Source organism: Mus caroli, unplaced genomic scaffold, assembly GCF_978045245.1.
Source record: "Mus caroli unplaced genomic scaffold, Mus_caroli_1 scaffold_15, whole genome shotgun sequence".
Lineage (NCBI taxonomy): Eukaryota > Metazoa > Chordata > Mammalia > Rodentia > Muridae > Mus > Mus caroli.
The window spans coordinates 22,544,178-22,558,980 of NW_028227270.1; the positions used below are offsets into that span (position 1 = coordinate 22,544,178).

The 14,803-nt window shown below is 37.0% G+C and overlaps 1 protein-coding gene across 2 annotated transcripts in view; it reads left to right on the forward strand.

The window, feature by feature from the left end:
• Fcho2 (FCH and mu domain containing endocytic adaptor 2) overlaps nt 1-14,803 on the forward strand; it is a 93,881-nt gene that overhangs the window by 48,865 nt on the left and 30,213 nt on the right. For both annotated transcript variants that reach the window (XM_021179877.3, XM_029468219.2), the window contains exons 9-13: nt 4,419-4,463; nt 5,169-5,241; nt 6,085-6,109; nt 12,682-12,739; nt 13,056-13,231. In XM_021179877.3, the coding sequence (XP_021035536.1) occupies nt 4,419-4,463; nt 5,169-5,241; nt 6,085-6,109; nt 12,682-12,739; nt 13,056-13,231 (377 nt within the window). The remainder of the gene's footprint in view (nt 1-4,418; nt 4,464-5,168; nt 5,242-6,084; nt 6,110-12,681; nt 12,740-13,055; nt 13,232-14,803) is intronic.

Here is a 14,803-nt window from a genome sequence, read left to right on the forward strand (position 1 = left end):
TATGTGAATAGAATAAAAAGAAAAGAAAAAAACACATGAAAAGACACAGACCTTCATTAATTATTAAGGATGTTTAAATTAATAAGATAACTAAATTATAAATGTGTCACCTTAGAAATTTCTTTTTTATTATCTGGTTCTCTGAGAGACCTGGTGCTCTTAACTACTGTGCCGTCTCTCCAGCTTCTTAAGGCCGTTTTTAGTGTGAAAGGTATAAATGTGCTCTGCTGCTGGTCTGAGATTTAGGGCTAATCCCACGGTAATGTGAACTGTTTAATATGTCTAAATATGTCGCATATTTATATTCAACCTCATCAATAAAATATTTTTGGTGGTTCAAGGTTAAAAAGTTTTTTTCCTTTTGTAATATTTCTTAGTGGTTCTGATTCAGGTTAGTTTGGGTGAATGCCTTAGGTTGGTGCTTTTTGTAGGAACAGTTTCTACTTTCTACTAACGCATTGTATTTAAGATATTTTGTTTTGAATTACTCTCCTTTTGGAATTGTTCTCTCATGAGTAGAATATACAGTGGTATTTGGAAATCATCAAGAGACAGAAGCAAATAAATGGTTTTACTTTTATGCAAACTAAACTGCTCTGTGAGCAAGCATAAAGCTAAGTGCTAAGAACAGTTCTTTATTTTCACAACAGGATCAATAGAGTCTAAAGCAGTTGAAATCCCATTTGTAGCAGACAAGTAATTGAGGCTCTTACCCTGGCAGTAGTACTATCAAAAAAACAGAAAACAAAAACCAAAACAACCCAACTGCTTTTATGATTAAATAGCAAAACGACAGGCAGTAAACTGCATTTGAGGGAAACACTGAATAAATTGTCCTCTAATGAAACAGTTCAGAAGTGACATGCTGCCATGAGGTCAGACTGTGCAGGGAGAGCCAGCTGAGCTAGCTGCTGGCACTGAGCCAGGCATGCAGAGCCAGTCATGTGAAGGAGCACGTGCGAGTTGAAACAGGAAAATCGGATGTACTTTTTGGTGAGGCATCTATCAGTTGGATTGTATTAGGAACTGTTGGCACTTCTCTTTTGAATAGTGTGCGTAGGTGGCACACATTATAAACTCTTGTGGTTTAATATTTTGTATTGCAAAAATGTCAGTTTGAATAATTTCATTAGAACCTATCTTCTTTGAATTGATTTTGGTATGTGTATATAGAAAAGATAAAGAAGAGAGTTGATTAAGATATGTCTATAGTATGTCTAGTAAAAGTCTGGGAGGAAAGTAGAATTTTGTTTAAAATAATTGATTTTACTTTTAAAGGATGCCTTTGTTATTTCCATATATGAAACCATCCAGAGATCTTAAAATACCTGTTCTCTATACATTGTGTTTAAGCATAATGTCTTGCCTTTTGTCTTGCTTCTCCTGGTCTAGACTACGCTGGTCTCTTAGAGATTCTTGCCTAGTCACTGAGTAAAATGAGGTGCTGGAGAGCTCTGGGAGATTTGTGGGTATCATACTTCCGAGTAAACCTTTTCTCAGTTATTTGACATATTACCACATTTTCTCAAGCTTCACTAGTATTTAGGAAGGCCTGTAACATGTGGGCTGGTGACACTGAGACATACTACATTCTTTGCAATTTATAGGCCAAAAGTTGCTAATTATGTGATGTGCATACTTAATTCCTTACTTGTATTGCCTGTCTTCATCTCATTGTACCATTATCAGGTCTCTTAAAGAGTCTAAGGACAGGCTCTAAGCCTTTTTATTAAAAGTGATTTCTCAGTGTACAGATGTAAAGTGTGGGTTTACATAATCTCCTTGCCTTTTTTCCTTTTTATGGTTGTTTGAATATAAGTATATAAGTGATAAATGTTTGCTTGGTCACATGTCATAGAATAATGATGTAGAAATGAAGGTATTGGTAATTAATTAAGTGATTAGGACTTAATTAGCTCCTTTTTGAACTATTTTAGTTGTTCTGGGAATAAACAGTGGTACTCTGATTTGAACAGAAACAAGAACCGAAGAAAAATAAGCTTTAGATTTGTGATAAGAGAGAGGGAACGTTTTGTCTATGTTTTAAAAACCTCTTACAGAGAAGTGTCTTGTATGATAATCAAGCCATCAACAAGAACTGTGGTCATCAGTTAGCACACAGTTATAGTTAAGTGCAGCACCTCAGAAGAAGTAAGGAACCCTGTCATTCTCTCCTTAAGTCAGTTTCTCTGTATCCGTTTCTTAATAATGAAGCAGGTTGCCAGTCATAAATTGAATATTTTATAAATTATGCTGGACTTTTATAAACTTAAGTATTAAAAATCTCAGTTAACATAACATTTAAGGGAAAGAGATTATTTCTATTTTACTGTGGTGTTTGAACTGTGGATAATTTAAGAGGAGAATAATTCAGCCCTTTTGTTGTTTTCACTGTCACCTAAACAAGTTTGTTATTTCTCTGTGTGACACATTCCTTATTCCAGAAATGTAAAGCTAGTTTGCAGCTCTGTCATTTTGGAACTGTTTTAATTACTTTCTGTCTGAGTTCTGCTTTATCATGTTCTTGTTTCTTAGTAACTGCAAATTGATTTTTCTGGAAGAACGCCTTGCTAGGCTGTGGTGTGTACTCACGTACTTTTCACATTAAAAGCATTTCCATTAGGTGGGGTGTGGTGGTGCACACCTTTGATCCATCATTTGGGAGGCAAAAGCAGGTGAACTCTCTAGAGTTCCAGGCCAGCCTGGTCTTCATAGTAAGCTTCAGCTCATCCAGAGCTACGCAGTTCTCCCTCCCTCCCTCCCTCCCTCCCTCCCTCCCTCCCTCTCTCTTTGGTTTTTTGTTTTTTCGAGACTGGGTTTCTCTGTGTAGCCCTGGCTGTCCTGGAACTCACTTTGTAGACCAGGCTGGCCTTGAACTCAGAAATTCGCCCGCTTCTGCCTCCCAAGTGCTGGGATTAAAGGTGTACGTCACCACGCCCGGCAAGACCCTGTCTCCAACAAACAAAAATCTTTCCATTGTCTGCAAACTGCACTTAGATTTATTTGCCCATTTAACACTATTAGACATCTGAATTTTAATTCTAGGGTGACTGCCTAATGAGGATGTAATTATTTATGCAGTGGGCATTTTCTGGAGGTTTAGTGTTTGCTGAGCATGATTTTAAGAATTGAAGGTAGAATAAAGAATGGGGCATGAGGTGCTAAGCTTGTACTCTAGTACTGTTTCCTGTTTCTTCTCCTTTCTCATGAGCACTTCAAGGATTCAGCACCTGCCTCTTACTGCTCATTTTCTGCATTAACCGTGCTGCAAGGTCCTTGTAAGCAGAAACTTCATGAGCTCTGTGCTCTAACGTGAGAAAAGTTTCTAGTAAATTAGGGAGGTATTTGTTAAGTAATCTCAGCTCTTAATTTTTCATTTACATTTATGTGTGGGGCAGTATACAGCCCACAGTGTACTTGTCAGTCCAAGAAAAACTTAGCAGTCAGTTGAGGGATCTATTACTCCCTGTGTTTCTGTGCCATGTGGCAGGCTTGGTGGCAAGCACCTCTGCCTGATGAGCCATCTTTCCAGCCTTTAGTCTGCCTTTCAGTTAGAAGTATTAATTAAAATACTACTAAAGGACAGGGCAGCAGGCCCAGCAGTTATGAGCACTTGTCGCTCTTTCTGATGACCTATGTATTTGGTTTCCAGCGCTCAGACGGCTGCTCACACCTGTCTGTAACTCCATACACCCTCTTCCAGGGGATCTGACATCTTCTGTCTTTCTCAGGCACCAGACATGTATTTGGTTCATTTCCATACATGCAGGTACTCACACAAAATAAAACTAAATATTTTAAAAAGTTGTTAGGCCCAGTGATGGTTCAGCAGGTAGAAACATTGATATACAAGCCTGGCAACTTGAGTTTGATCCTTGGAACCAGAGTGGAAGAGCCAGTTTCTAAGGTTGTGCTCTGACCTCTGCATGTCTTTTAATGCCTGTGCCCACCAGTTCTCTTTCTTGTCACACACACCCGTACAATAACATCACAAGACTTTGTTATTTATTATAAGCACTGTAACACATTAGAGCCTGGTTTTAAAGGGTGCCTTGTCAGGCTGGTGAGATGGCTCAGCAGCCAGAAGTGTTTGCAGCTCAAGCCTAACAACTGAGTTCTATCCCTGGAATCCATGTAAGAAAGCTTATTCATGTGGTGTTCATCAACATGCTCTCAAGCCCGCCAGCCTAGAGTTCAAAGTAGAGAATACAGCAGATATATGGAGACCCTTTCTCTGCAAAATAGAAAGAACGAACTCCCGAGTTACACATATATGTGCTATAGCATATATGTGCCTTTATTCATAACTCACTCAGATATGGTATTAATAAGTAAGAAAAGTTGAAAATATTTGCAATTAAATTTAAAAAGTTAGAACAGCTTATCTGGTAATTGTTTTCTTTTCTCCTCTAAACTAGGCCTTATTGAATTTGAAGAGTGTGACCCTGCTAGTGCAGTTGAAGGTAAGTTTGCTTTTAATATACTGACACATGTGAGAACTAGTATCTTCTGCTTGTTGAACAAGTAAAAAGTGACTGCTATCCGTTGATGCTATCAATGTTAGGATACATAAATGTAGTGGTCTTGATACTGAACCCAGTACGGTGCTAGCATTACCGTATAGTGAGCCATACACATATCCCAAGATACTACTGTTAAAATACATATAATGAGTTAGGCACTTTTTAGAGTTTCAATGTCTGAAGATGCTTACTTTATCAGAAGTCACAGAGAGTTACAAATCTTACCAGAAGAAAAGCGAATTTCATTAGGTGAATATTCTATACATTCTTAATGTATACATTAATACATTGTATTAATGTAAGAGTTGAAACAGACTGATTTAAGTTGTAGGCTTTTCTAGTTGAGACTTTTTATTATTGTTTGGTCATTTGTTCAGTTGTTTATTAATAATTTATTAGGGGTTTTTTGGGAGGAAAGGTTTTGCCATGTACCCTAGGCTGGTAACAGACTTCAAACCCTCCTCTGTCTCAGCGTCCGTCTGCAGTGCTAGGATTCTGTGTGCTCGGCCGCTCTTAGGGATGGTTTCTTTCTTCAGCCAGAGTTTGCTTGTCACTTAAGAAAGATTTGTCTGACTTTTTGTGTTTCATATCCTTAATCAAGAGCAGTTGCATTTCTATTAAAATGTGCATTTATTTATGTTAAAGGCATAAAACCAAGGAAAAGAAAGACTTTTGCTTTGCCTGGAATAATTAAAAAGGAAAAGGATGCAGAGTCTGTGTAAGTATTTTAAACATTGCCCAAGTCCTTTCTATTGTTAGAAGTGGTTAAGAATTGTTTTGATTTTTGGAAGGAAAAAGTCTTTTTGAAAGTATTCAATGTATATGTGTAAAGAAAATGTATATGTGAGAAGAAAAAAGGCTTTCTGAACAACTGGATTTGTTAGTTTCTTTGGTTTTAGTTCATAGCATTAGCTTTTCTCATCTATTGCTTATAATTTGAAGACATTATAGACAAAAACTGACATGCCCAGGACCCACATGTAGAAAAACAGAAGCAAGTCCTATAGGTTGTTCATGGACTTCCACCCCATAAAGTTTAAAAAATGTAAACACTGCCAGAAATCCCTGTAGTGTAGACAGCTTCGTGATTGCACTGATGAGTGCATTGCTACAAAAGTGCAGGAGTAAGCACTGTGTAAGCTCTTTATGTTTATGTTTTAGCTGTTATTAACTGATATGACATGCTCCACTTTTGAATTTTAAATTTGAATTTGATACTATTTTAATCTTCATGACATGATTTCTCAAAATATTTTTGTAGCATTTAAACAAAACTATATTTAAGTCCTGAGATATATACTCTAAAAATGAAATACTTAACAGATAGGGTTTTTTTTTTTAAATTTTAAAAAAGTTTATTTATTTTTTAGTTATTCACTTTACATCCCAATTACTGTCCCCTCCTGGTCACTCCCTCCCACAATCCTTCTTCTTCTTCTTCTTCTCTGAGTAGGTGGAGGCCCACCTGGGTATCTCCCATCCTGGCACTTCAAGTCTCTTACAAATAGTTTTAATAACTGAATCTTAAAATACTTCATTTTTGTTTTGTTTTTAAAAACAGGGAATGTCCTGATGCAGATTCGCTTGTAAGTAATTTTAATTTTCTTACAGAAAATTTAAATTAGGTATTTTCATTAGAAAAAAAAAAAACACATTTGATTTTTATTTTAACCAGCCTTCAAAGAAAAATACTAACCATGTAATAATTTGGTACTAAAATCATTTCAAAGATGCGTCTCAGTTTTACATCACATTGTACTTTACTGGTAAATGAAAATACTTTTCACTGTCTTTGAGAAATAAATAATTTTACTTTTAAAATTAGAGTGGCACCATGTTGATAAAGGATTCTTGGGACATGAGAGATTTAAAAAAATTTGCATCCCTTAAAATTGGCCAACATTTATTAATTTAGGCTTGTTTTGTTTTTTTAATTTTTCAAGATGGGTTTTCTCTTTGTAGTTCTCGTTGTCCTGGAGCTCACTCTGTGGACCAGGCTGACCTAGAACTCAGCCTGCCTCTGCCTGCAGAGTGCTAGGATTAAAGTTGTGCCTTCCCACCTTCTGGCTCTAAAGCTATTATCTGCTCATGTGTTTGTAATGGTCGCCGCTCTGTGTTGTGAGGTTTGTTTCTGTCCTTGGTGTTCATGAGGAATCACAGATGATACCAAACTGAGGTCCCAGTGTGTACAGTGCAGGAGGAAATTTACCAAATGCTGTAGATAGTGTGCAAATAGATCTATTTTTATTAGACACTAATTGTGTTCATTAGTGTAGGAGTTTAAATACCGCTTTTGTGTTTTGTTTTGTTTTTGTTTTGAGACATTTTAATCTTAAATAGTGTAGTGTAACAAAATAAAGAAGTGAAAGTATTTTGTAAGATGCTGTATTATGTAACTTAGAGAAACTAGTATTTTTGTTTTCTATTTCAGTTTTCAAGTAAGAAAGTTGTGGTTTATTAATAAATTTATTTAGAAATTTCAAATGGAGAATGGCTCAGTGGTTGAAAGTATGCACTACTCTTGCAAAGGTCAGCATTTGATTCCCAGCCCCACATCAGGAAACTCAAGGCTGTCTAACTCAGATGCTCTCAGACCTCTTCCTGCGTCTATGAGCACATGGTACACATAAACTGATGCAGGCACACACAATACACACATACACACAAATCATAACAGAACCCAAGTCTTTTAAAAATGAGGGGGTGGGGGAAGATGGCTCGGTGGTTAAGAGCACTGACTGCTCTTCCAGAGGTCCTGAGTTCAATGCAACCACATGGTGGCTCACAACCATCTCTAGTGGGATCTGATGCACTCTTCTTTTTTTTTTTTATTGAGACAGGGTTTCTCTGTGTAGCCCTGGCTGTCCTGGAACTCACTCTGTAGACCAGGCTGGCCTCACACTCAGAAATCCACCTGCCTCTGCCTCCCGAGTGCTGGGATTAAAGGCATGTGCTACCAAGTCCAGCTCTGATGCACTCTTCTGGTGTGTGTCTGAAGACAGCTACAGTGTACTCATATAAATAAAAAAATAAACAAATCTTTTTAAAAATGTATGTGGAAATTAAGAGTGAAAAGTCATTAGAGAGGCGTAACTGATCAGCAGAGGCAGCAGGTGTGTTTGATGTTTACTGTAGCTCTCATCATGTAGTCTGAAATTATAACATTTGATGGTTGCAAATTTATTAAACCCTTTACTCTTAAATATTTTATCCATATGTGTTTAATTCTTTCAGCTAAATGCTACAATGGTTATTATTCAATTTTAAACTTTACATATAATTATCAGACTTTAAGAAAGGGCTAGAGAGAACATGTTCTAATGCTGTGGAAGAAGAGATTGGTAAATTTTATTGTAGAAGTGAAAATTTTAAGTTAGGAAAAAATATGTACCATAAAGGGTTTTATATCACCATATTGGCAATATATATTAAAAGATATCAGCAGAATAGGAACTTGATTCTTCCTTTGTTTAAAAATAGAGGTTACTTCAGAAGTTAAGCAGTTGACTAGCAAAAAAAGCATATGAGATTGAAAGAAGCAGTTTTCTTCAAGAGAAATAAAAGTAGTGTCTAACCATGATGAATGATGCTCAGAGATGCTGCAACATGACCAGACACATGGTGCTCTCCCCAGCATTGGCAGAAGTGTTGATATACACATGCCAGTGCATGTGCATTAACACAAACTGGGCGATCGGTTTTCTGGATAATTTGACTGTATCTCCTCAAATAAGTATAGATTATTTTGAAGCCAGTGACCTGCTCAGTGTTTATTATCATGACTCTACTCACACACCACCTGTATCTACAGCACACACACACACTCTCTCCATAGAGGCACCTGCACACATAGAATATCTACAGCACGCACACACACTCTCTCCATAGAGGCACCTGCACACATAGAATATCTACAGCACGCACACACACTCTCTCCATAGAGGCACCTGCACACATAGAATATCTACAGCACGCACACACACTGTCTCCATAGAGGCACCTGCACACATAGAATATCTACAGCACGCACACACACTCTCTCCATAGAGGCACCTGCACACATAGAAACCAAATTGTGTGTGTGTGGGGGGGATACTTGTTCTTAGTTTTCAAACCTCATAGCAAGAAAATATAGTAGCAAAATACTGGAGGGCCAAAATATTTATCAAATGAGAACTGGTTAAATAAATTATTAATACAGGCAGATTTTTACAAAGAATTAGGTTGATCTATATCTGACTGGGCCCATATGGAAAGAATTTATGAAGTAAAAGTGTGATCTCTTAATTGATTGCTATGTCAAAAATAAACCATGTCAAAAGTCATTGGGATTGCTCTGGGTAGAATGATTAGTTATTGACAGGACAGGAGACTTAGTTTTTGTTTGCTTCATTTTGTTTATGGCCAGTTCCTGCCCTTATCTCCCTCCCTGTCTCACTCTCCCACTCGCCTGTCCACTTGTCCTGTCCGTCTGTCTGTCTATCTATCTGTCTTTGTGTGTGTTTTAGACAGAGTCTTTGTAAATAGCTCTAGCAGTTCTGAATCTCACCTTGTAGAACAGGCTGGCTTCAAACTCCCAGAGATTCTCCAGCCTCTGCCTCCCAAGTGCTGGGATTAAAGGCATGTACCACCACGCTTGGATCTTTTATTTACTAACAACAACTACAACAAAGTAAGTTCTGTAGGTAAAATATTGTTCATTTCCTGCTTCTTTTTTAAAATGTGATTTAAAAACTAATTTGATGCATATCTTTTGAAGGCTGCTCAAGTGAGGATAGATTGGTTTTTGGGTGTGGGGGCCATTGTCCCTACGGAGAGATTATAAAATTTTGCATTGACTCTTGAACTTTTTCACTATCTGTCTGTCTGTCTGTCTGTCTGTCTGTCTCTCTCTCTCTCTCTGTCTGTCTGTCTCTCTCTCTCTGTCTCTCTCTCTCTCTCTCTCTCTCTCTCTCTCTCTCTCTGTCCATCCTTCTGCCCGTCTGCGCACGAGCACACATACACAAACACACAACACACACACCTGGGTTGGTTGACTTGATTGAATGAGTTCACAATTCTGCATCAGCTTCTTTAGTGGTAGGTTTACAGGACTGTATAATGCACATAGTGTGATTTTTTTTTTTTTTTGAAAAGAAACACATTTTTTAAAAAAAAATTATACTTTTTGCACGTTTCTTTTCTTTCCCTTTTTCCATTTTTTTCCCTTTCCTACTACCTTTCCCCCTTTTGTCCTTTTCCCCTTTCCTTCCCCTCCCTCTGTCACCCCTCTCTTTCTTACTTTCCTTTTTTCCTTCTTTTTGAGACAGTGTTTGTCTGTGTAACTCTGTCCTGGAACTCACCTAAGGCTGGTCTTGAAAGCTGCCTCTGCTTCCTGAATGCTGGGATCAGAGGTGTGCACCACAGTGCCTGGGCACATATGGTTTGTTTTTTGTTTTTTGTTTTTGTTTTTAGAAACCACTACTACCACAACTATATTTTTAAATGTTGAAATTATTTCTTCTTTTCTTCATACTACTACTGGCATGATACTTCATCACAATAGTGAGAGCTCTAATATAGAAACATGGGTTGAATGAATGAAGACATGTAGTGTAATCTGCATTAGAGTCTTAGAGTTCCATGAATAATTTCAGTATTAAAATCTTGAGTAACTGACTCATTTTGTTGTTATTTACTTCTTATTTTCTAATTTGTGTTTCTCTGTCTATGTTTGCCTTGTGTGTAAGTATGTCTGCAGAGGTCAGAAGGGGGCATCTGATCTCCCTCCTGACCCCCACCCCCCAACTCCACCCTAGCTGGATTACGAGGTGGTAGCGAGCCACTGGACGTGGGTGCTGGATGCCAAACTTAGTTCTTTGGAAGAGCAGTAGATGCTCTTAACCATTGACTCATTTATCCAACCCCAGGCCTTAAAACAGATCCAAGCAGTACAGTTATATGAAGGGGATTATATAGTACCTTTTCAGATTGGCTTGCTACACCCTTCCACAGTTCTCAGGAGATTCATCAGTGTTGGTGTAGGTATGATAAATTCATTTCTTTCTGTTTCTCAATAGGACCAAAGTTTATTTAAATATTTATTATATAAAAATTATAATGTCGATAGCATTGGAAATGTAAATGAGGAAAATACCTAATTAAAAAAAAAAGAAAAAGAAAAAAAATTATAATGTCCTGGATAGCATTTGAGATGTAAATAAAGAAAATATCCAATTAAAATTGTTAACTTTTATATGTTATTTTGGGTTTTCTTTTTTCTTTTTTTTTTTTTTTGGTTTTTCGAGACAGGGTTTCTCTATATAGCCCTGGCTGTCCTGGAACTCACTTTGTAGACCAGGCTGGCCTCGAACTCAGAAATCCTCCTGCCTCTGCCTCCCGAGTGCTGGGATTAAAGGCGTGCGCCACCCCGCCCGGCTCGTGTTTTCTTGTTTTATATAAATAAACTTTTTGTGAATACTTCTGTACATGTTTTTATCTAGAGTATTATTCTCTATGGTAATTTTATTTCTGAAATTTAATCTTAAAATAGCTACTTTGTACTTTTTGTTTGTGTTGTCTTGTTTTTCTATCTTTTTTTTGTTTTTCAACTTATTTACATTTGAGTTATCTTATTTTAGATATATAGTTGGCTCAAATATCTTTCATTTGTTTTGCCAATCACTTTAATTATAGTAGTAAATGTATTTTTTTCATTTATCAATTCAAAACAGGAATATATTTTATTAAATTTGTATGAAATATACTATTTTAGTTGATAAATAATCATGCATACTTATATAATGTGGTATTTTTAGTGTACGTATCCAGTGTCTAATGGTTAGAGGAGTCATTGGTATAGTCAACTTCAAATATTATTTCTTTAGCTTTTACACATAAACTATGAAATATTTGTGTGTGTGTGTCTGTTTGTCTGTCTGATACATCATTTAATATAATGTCTTTCACCCCAAAGCTCCCAGGGACTAAGCCACCAACCAAGGAGTACACATGGCTCCAGCTGCATATGTAGCAGAGGATGGCCTTGTCAGGCATCAATGGGAGGAGAGGTCCTTGGTCCTATGAAGGCTCAATAGATGCCCCACTGTAGGGGAATTCGAGAGCGGGGAGGTGGGAGTGGTTGAGTAGGTGGAGGAACACCTTCATAGAAGTAGGAGGAGGGGAAAACTGGGAAAGGGGATAGCATTTGAGATGTAAATAAAGAAAATATCCAATAAAAAGAATATAATGTTCTTGAGCCTGTTCTATGTAGTTGTAATTGATAGGATTCATTTTTTTTTGTTGTTGTATGAGTTTGAATGTATATTGTATTTTATTTACTTAGCCATCCGATGATGGACACCATGGCTGATTCCATGTCTTGGCTACTGGAAATAGTACTACCATATTTAGGAGTATGAATATCTTTTCAAAAACAATTTTTAGAAAAAAGTATGGATGAATCATTTTTTTAGAGCTTTTTAGTGGTTGTCAGATGGTTTTAAGATATATATGTTTTTCACTACACTCATAGTTACTATCTGCAAATAGATCCGGAAGCAGCCTTTTAGAAAATGGCTTTTCAGCCTTTGTCTAGTTTTATCACTATCTTCTAGTGCGTTGTTACAATTTGTTTGGATTTGTTGTTATGTCTAGTCTGTCTTGATCCTCAGTCCGGTTTCTTCTCCCCCCATCTCTATTTAGCTTTCTAGTTGTTTGCTGTAGAGACTCTGTGGTTGGTTGGTAGCTTCTTATAACCTGGATTTTGCTGACTGTATGTATTCCTATAGTGAATTATTTCACTTCTCTGTGTTATTTAAGTTGGTACTTAGATCTGTAAGCTTGATCAGACTTAGATTCAAGAGATTTTGTTTATTTCCTCTGAATGCACATGATGTTTTCCTTTTTTTTTTTTTTTTTTTTTTTTTTTTTTTTTTTTGGTTTTTCGAGACAGGGTTTCTCTGTGTAGCCCTGGCTGTCCTGGAACTCACTTTGTAGACCAGGCTGGCCTCGAACTCAAAAAGAGAGCCTCCCATCTCTATCTTCCAAGTGCTGGGGTTAAAGGTGTGCACCCTACCTCTGGCTCTCAGCAATATTTTAGACTATAAGAGTGTGCTAATCTTTAGTGTCTTTAAATGCTGGTGCTGTCACTATAGTAATTCTTTACTCTGTTCCCTAGAATATTCCAGATGTAGATGAAGAAGGTTTTAGTATTAAACCAGAAGCAAATCAGAATGATATCCTTTTGTGATCTGGGTATTCTTAGTGGGTTGTGTTGGCATAAACACAGCTGTAAAAATAATGTCCTACTTAAAGCCTCTTCTGTTTTTAATTAGCGAAGATAGGACTGTTCTTCATTTATATGCTTTGTTAATTTAAGTGAGTAGTTTTATTCCTATCCATATATATTCCTATCCATATGTGCATGCATATGCAAATATATATATATATATATATTTCATTACTCTTATAAGGATCTTTTATTTTTGTATTTTTGTGGAAAGTGAGTTATTCACCATAAGGTAGAAACTAAATTCTTTAACTCACACTCACATACCAAAGAGAACCATTTCTACTCATCCAGTGACTCTGACTCTGAAGATGAAGAACCAAAGAGGTACCGGATAGAGATCAAGCCTGCGCATCCAAATAACTTGCATCACACAATGGCTTCTTTGGATGAATTAAAAGTATCCATAGGGAATATAACATTGTCCCCAGCAGTATCTGTAAGTATCTGAACATAAGCCAATATGTACTGTATATAGAACCTTTTAATTTCACTGCATCTACATACATCTGGTTATTTTTTAAAATAACATTTATTTTATTAACACCTACTTGTGTGGTATATGATGTATGTAGAGGGGAATGTACACATGTGCCACGGGGTCAGGACAGCTTTGCAGAGTCAGGTCCCTCACTTGACCGTTACATGGGTTTTGGAGATCAAACTTAAGTTGTGATGCTTGCATGTGTGGCAGGTAATTTTTCTTACCTGCTGAGATATCATACCACCTATGGTTAATTTTGAGAATAGTAAATAAATAATAAATCTAAAATATTAAGGGAAGTTCAGTATACTGGTTGGGAAAATATTATTTTATGATTCTTAAAGATTTGTTTGTTTTGTTTTATGTGTGAATTTTGTATACTGTATTTTTTTTTTTTTTAAACAAAATGAGACTGAACTCAGGCCCTTGAGCTAAATCCCAATGCCCCTCTTTCCCCTTTTGTTGTCTTGTCTCCTCCTAACCAGAGCTTTTAGGTGTATGAATGTTTGCTTGCATGTATGTCTGTGGATCGTGTCTATGAAGTGACCAAGAAAGGCAGAAATGGGAGTTAGACATCCGGGAACAGGACTAATAGTGTACAGATAGTGTACAGATAATTGTGATATGCCATGTGGGGGCTGAGAACTGAATCTGGGTCTTCTAACTGGTGAGCCATTTCTCCAGCTGAGTGTGTAATTTTTATATAGACAAATAAGGCTATTGATTTGGCTTAGTTATGTTCTTGAAAAAAATTTGTTTTCCTCCCTCCCCCCTCCTCTCCCCTCCCCCCTCCCCCTCCCCCTCTCGAGATAGGGTTTCCTTGTATTCCTTGTATAGCTCTGGCTGTCATGTACTCACTCTTCAGACCCGGTTGGTCTTGAACTCTGGCCTGCCTCCTCCTCCCTTGTGCTGGGACTAAAATTGTAGACCACCACCACCTGATGAAAATATTTTTTAAGAAAGTGAAATGTAGAACATTTGTTATTTGTTATATTGTATAAACAGTGCTGTGTATCTCTAGCAAAAGATTGTGAACTGACAGAATTAATACTTTCCTCATTTTATTCTAAAGGGTTTCCTTTGTTTTCAAATCTAATGTAAAAAGCAGTCGTGGAAATCAATTTAAAGGTTGAATTCAGTCTTTCCCCCTTTCCCCTGCAGTGCTAGAGCTTGAATCTAGGCTTTGCTTATGCTGTGCAAATACTCTACCACTGAGTGACATTCCTGATTCTGTTTTTGAATTTTTATATTTTTGTCTTTCTCTGTCACATTTGAATTTGAGGAAGAAATAAAATACTAATGTAGCCCGTGAGACGTTTCAGCTGTTAGGAGCCCTCGCTATGTGCCAAGCTCTATTCTCAGATACCACTTGGAGGAGTAAACTGACTGAAAAGTTGTGTTCTTGTTCCCACCCACATGTGTGCCTGCATCCACACACATGTGTCATACACAGTGATAAAATATGAATACTATAATAATAAAGCCACTGATTTAATATGAATTCAGAAGTATTACAGAGGAGAAAGG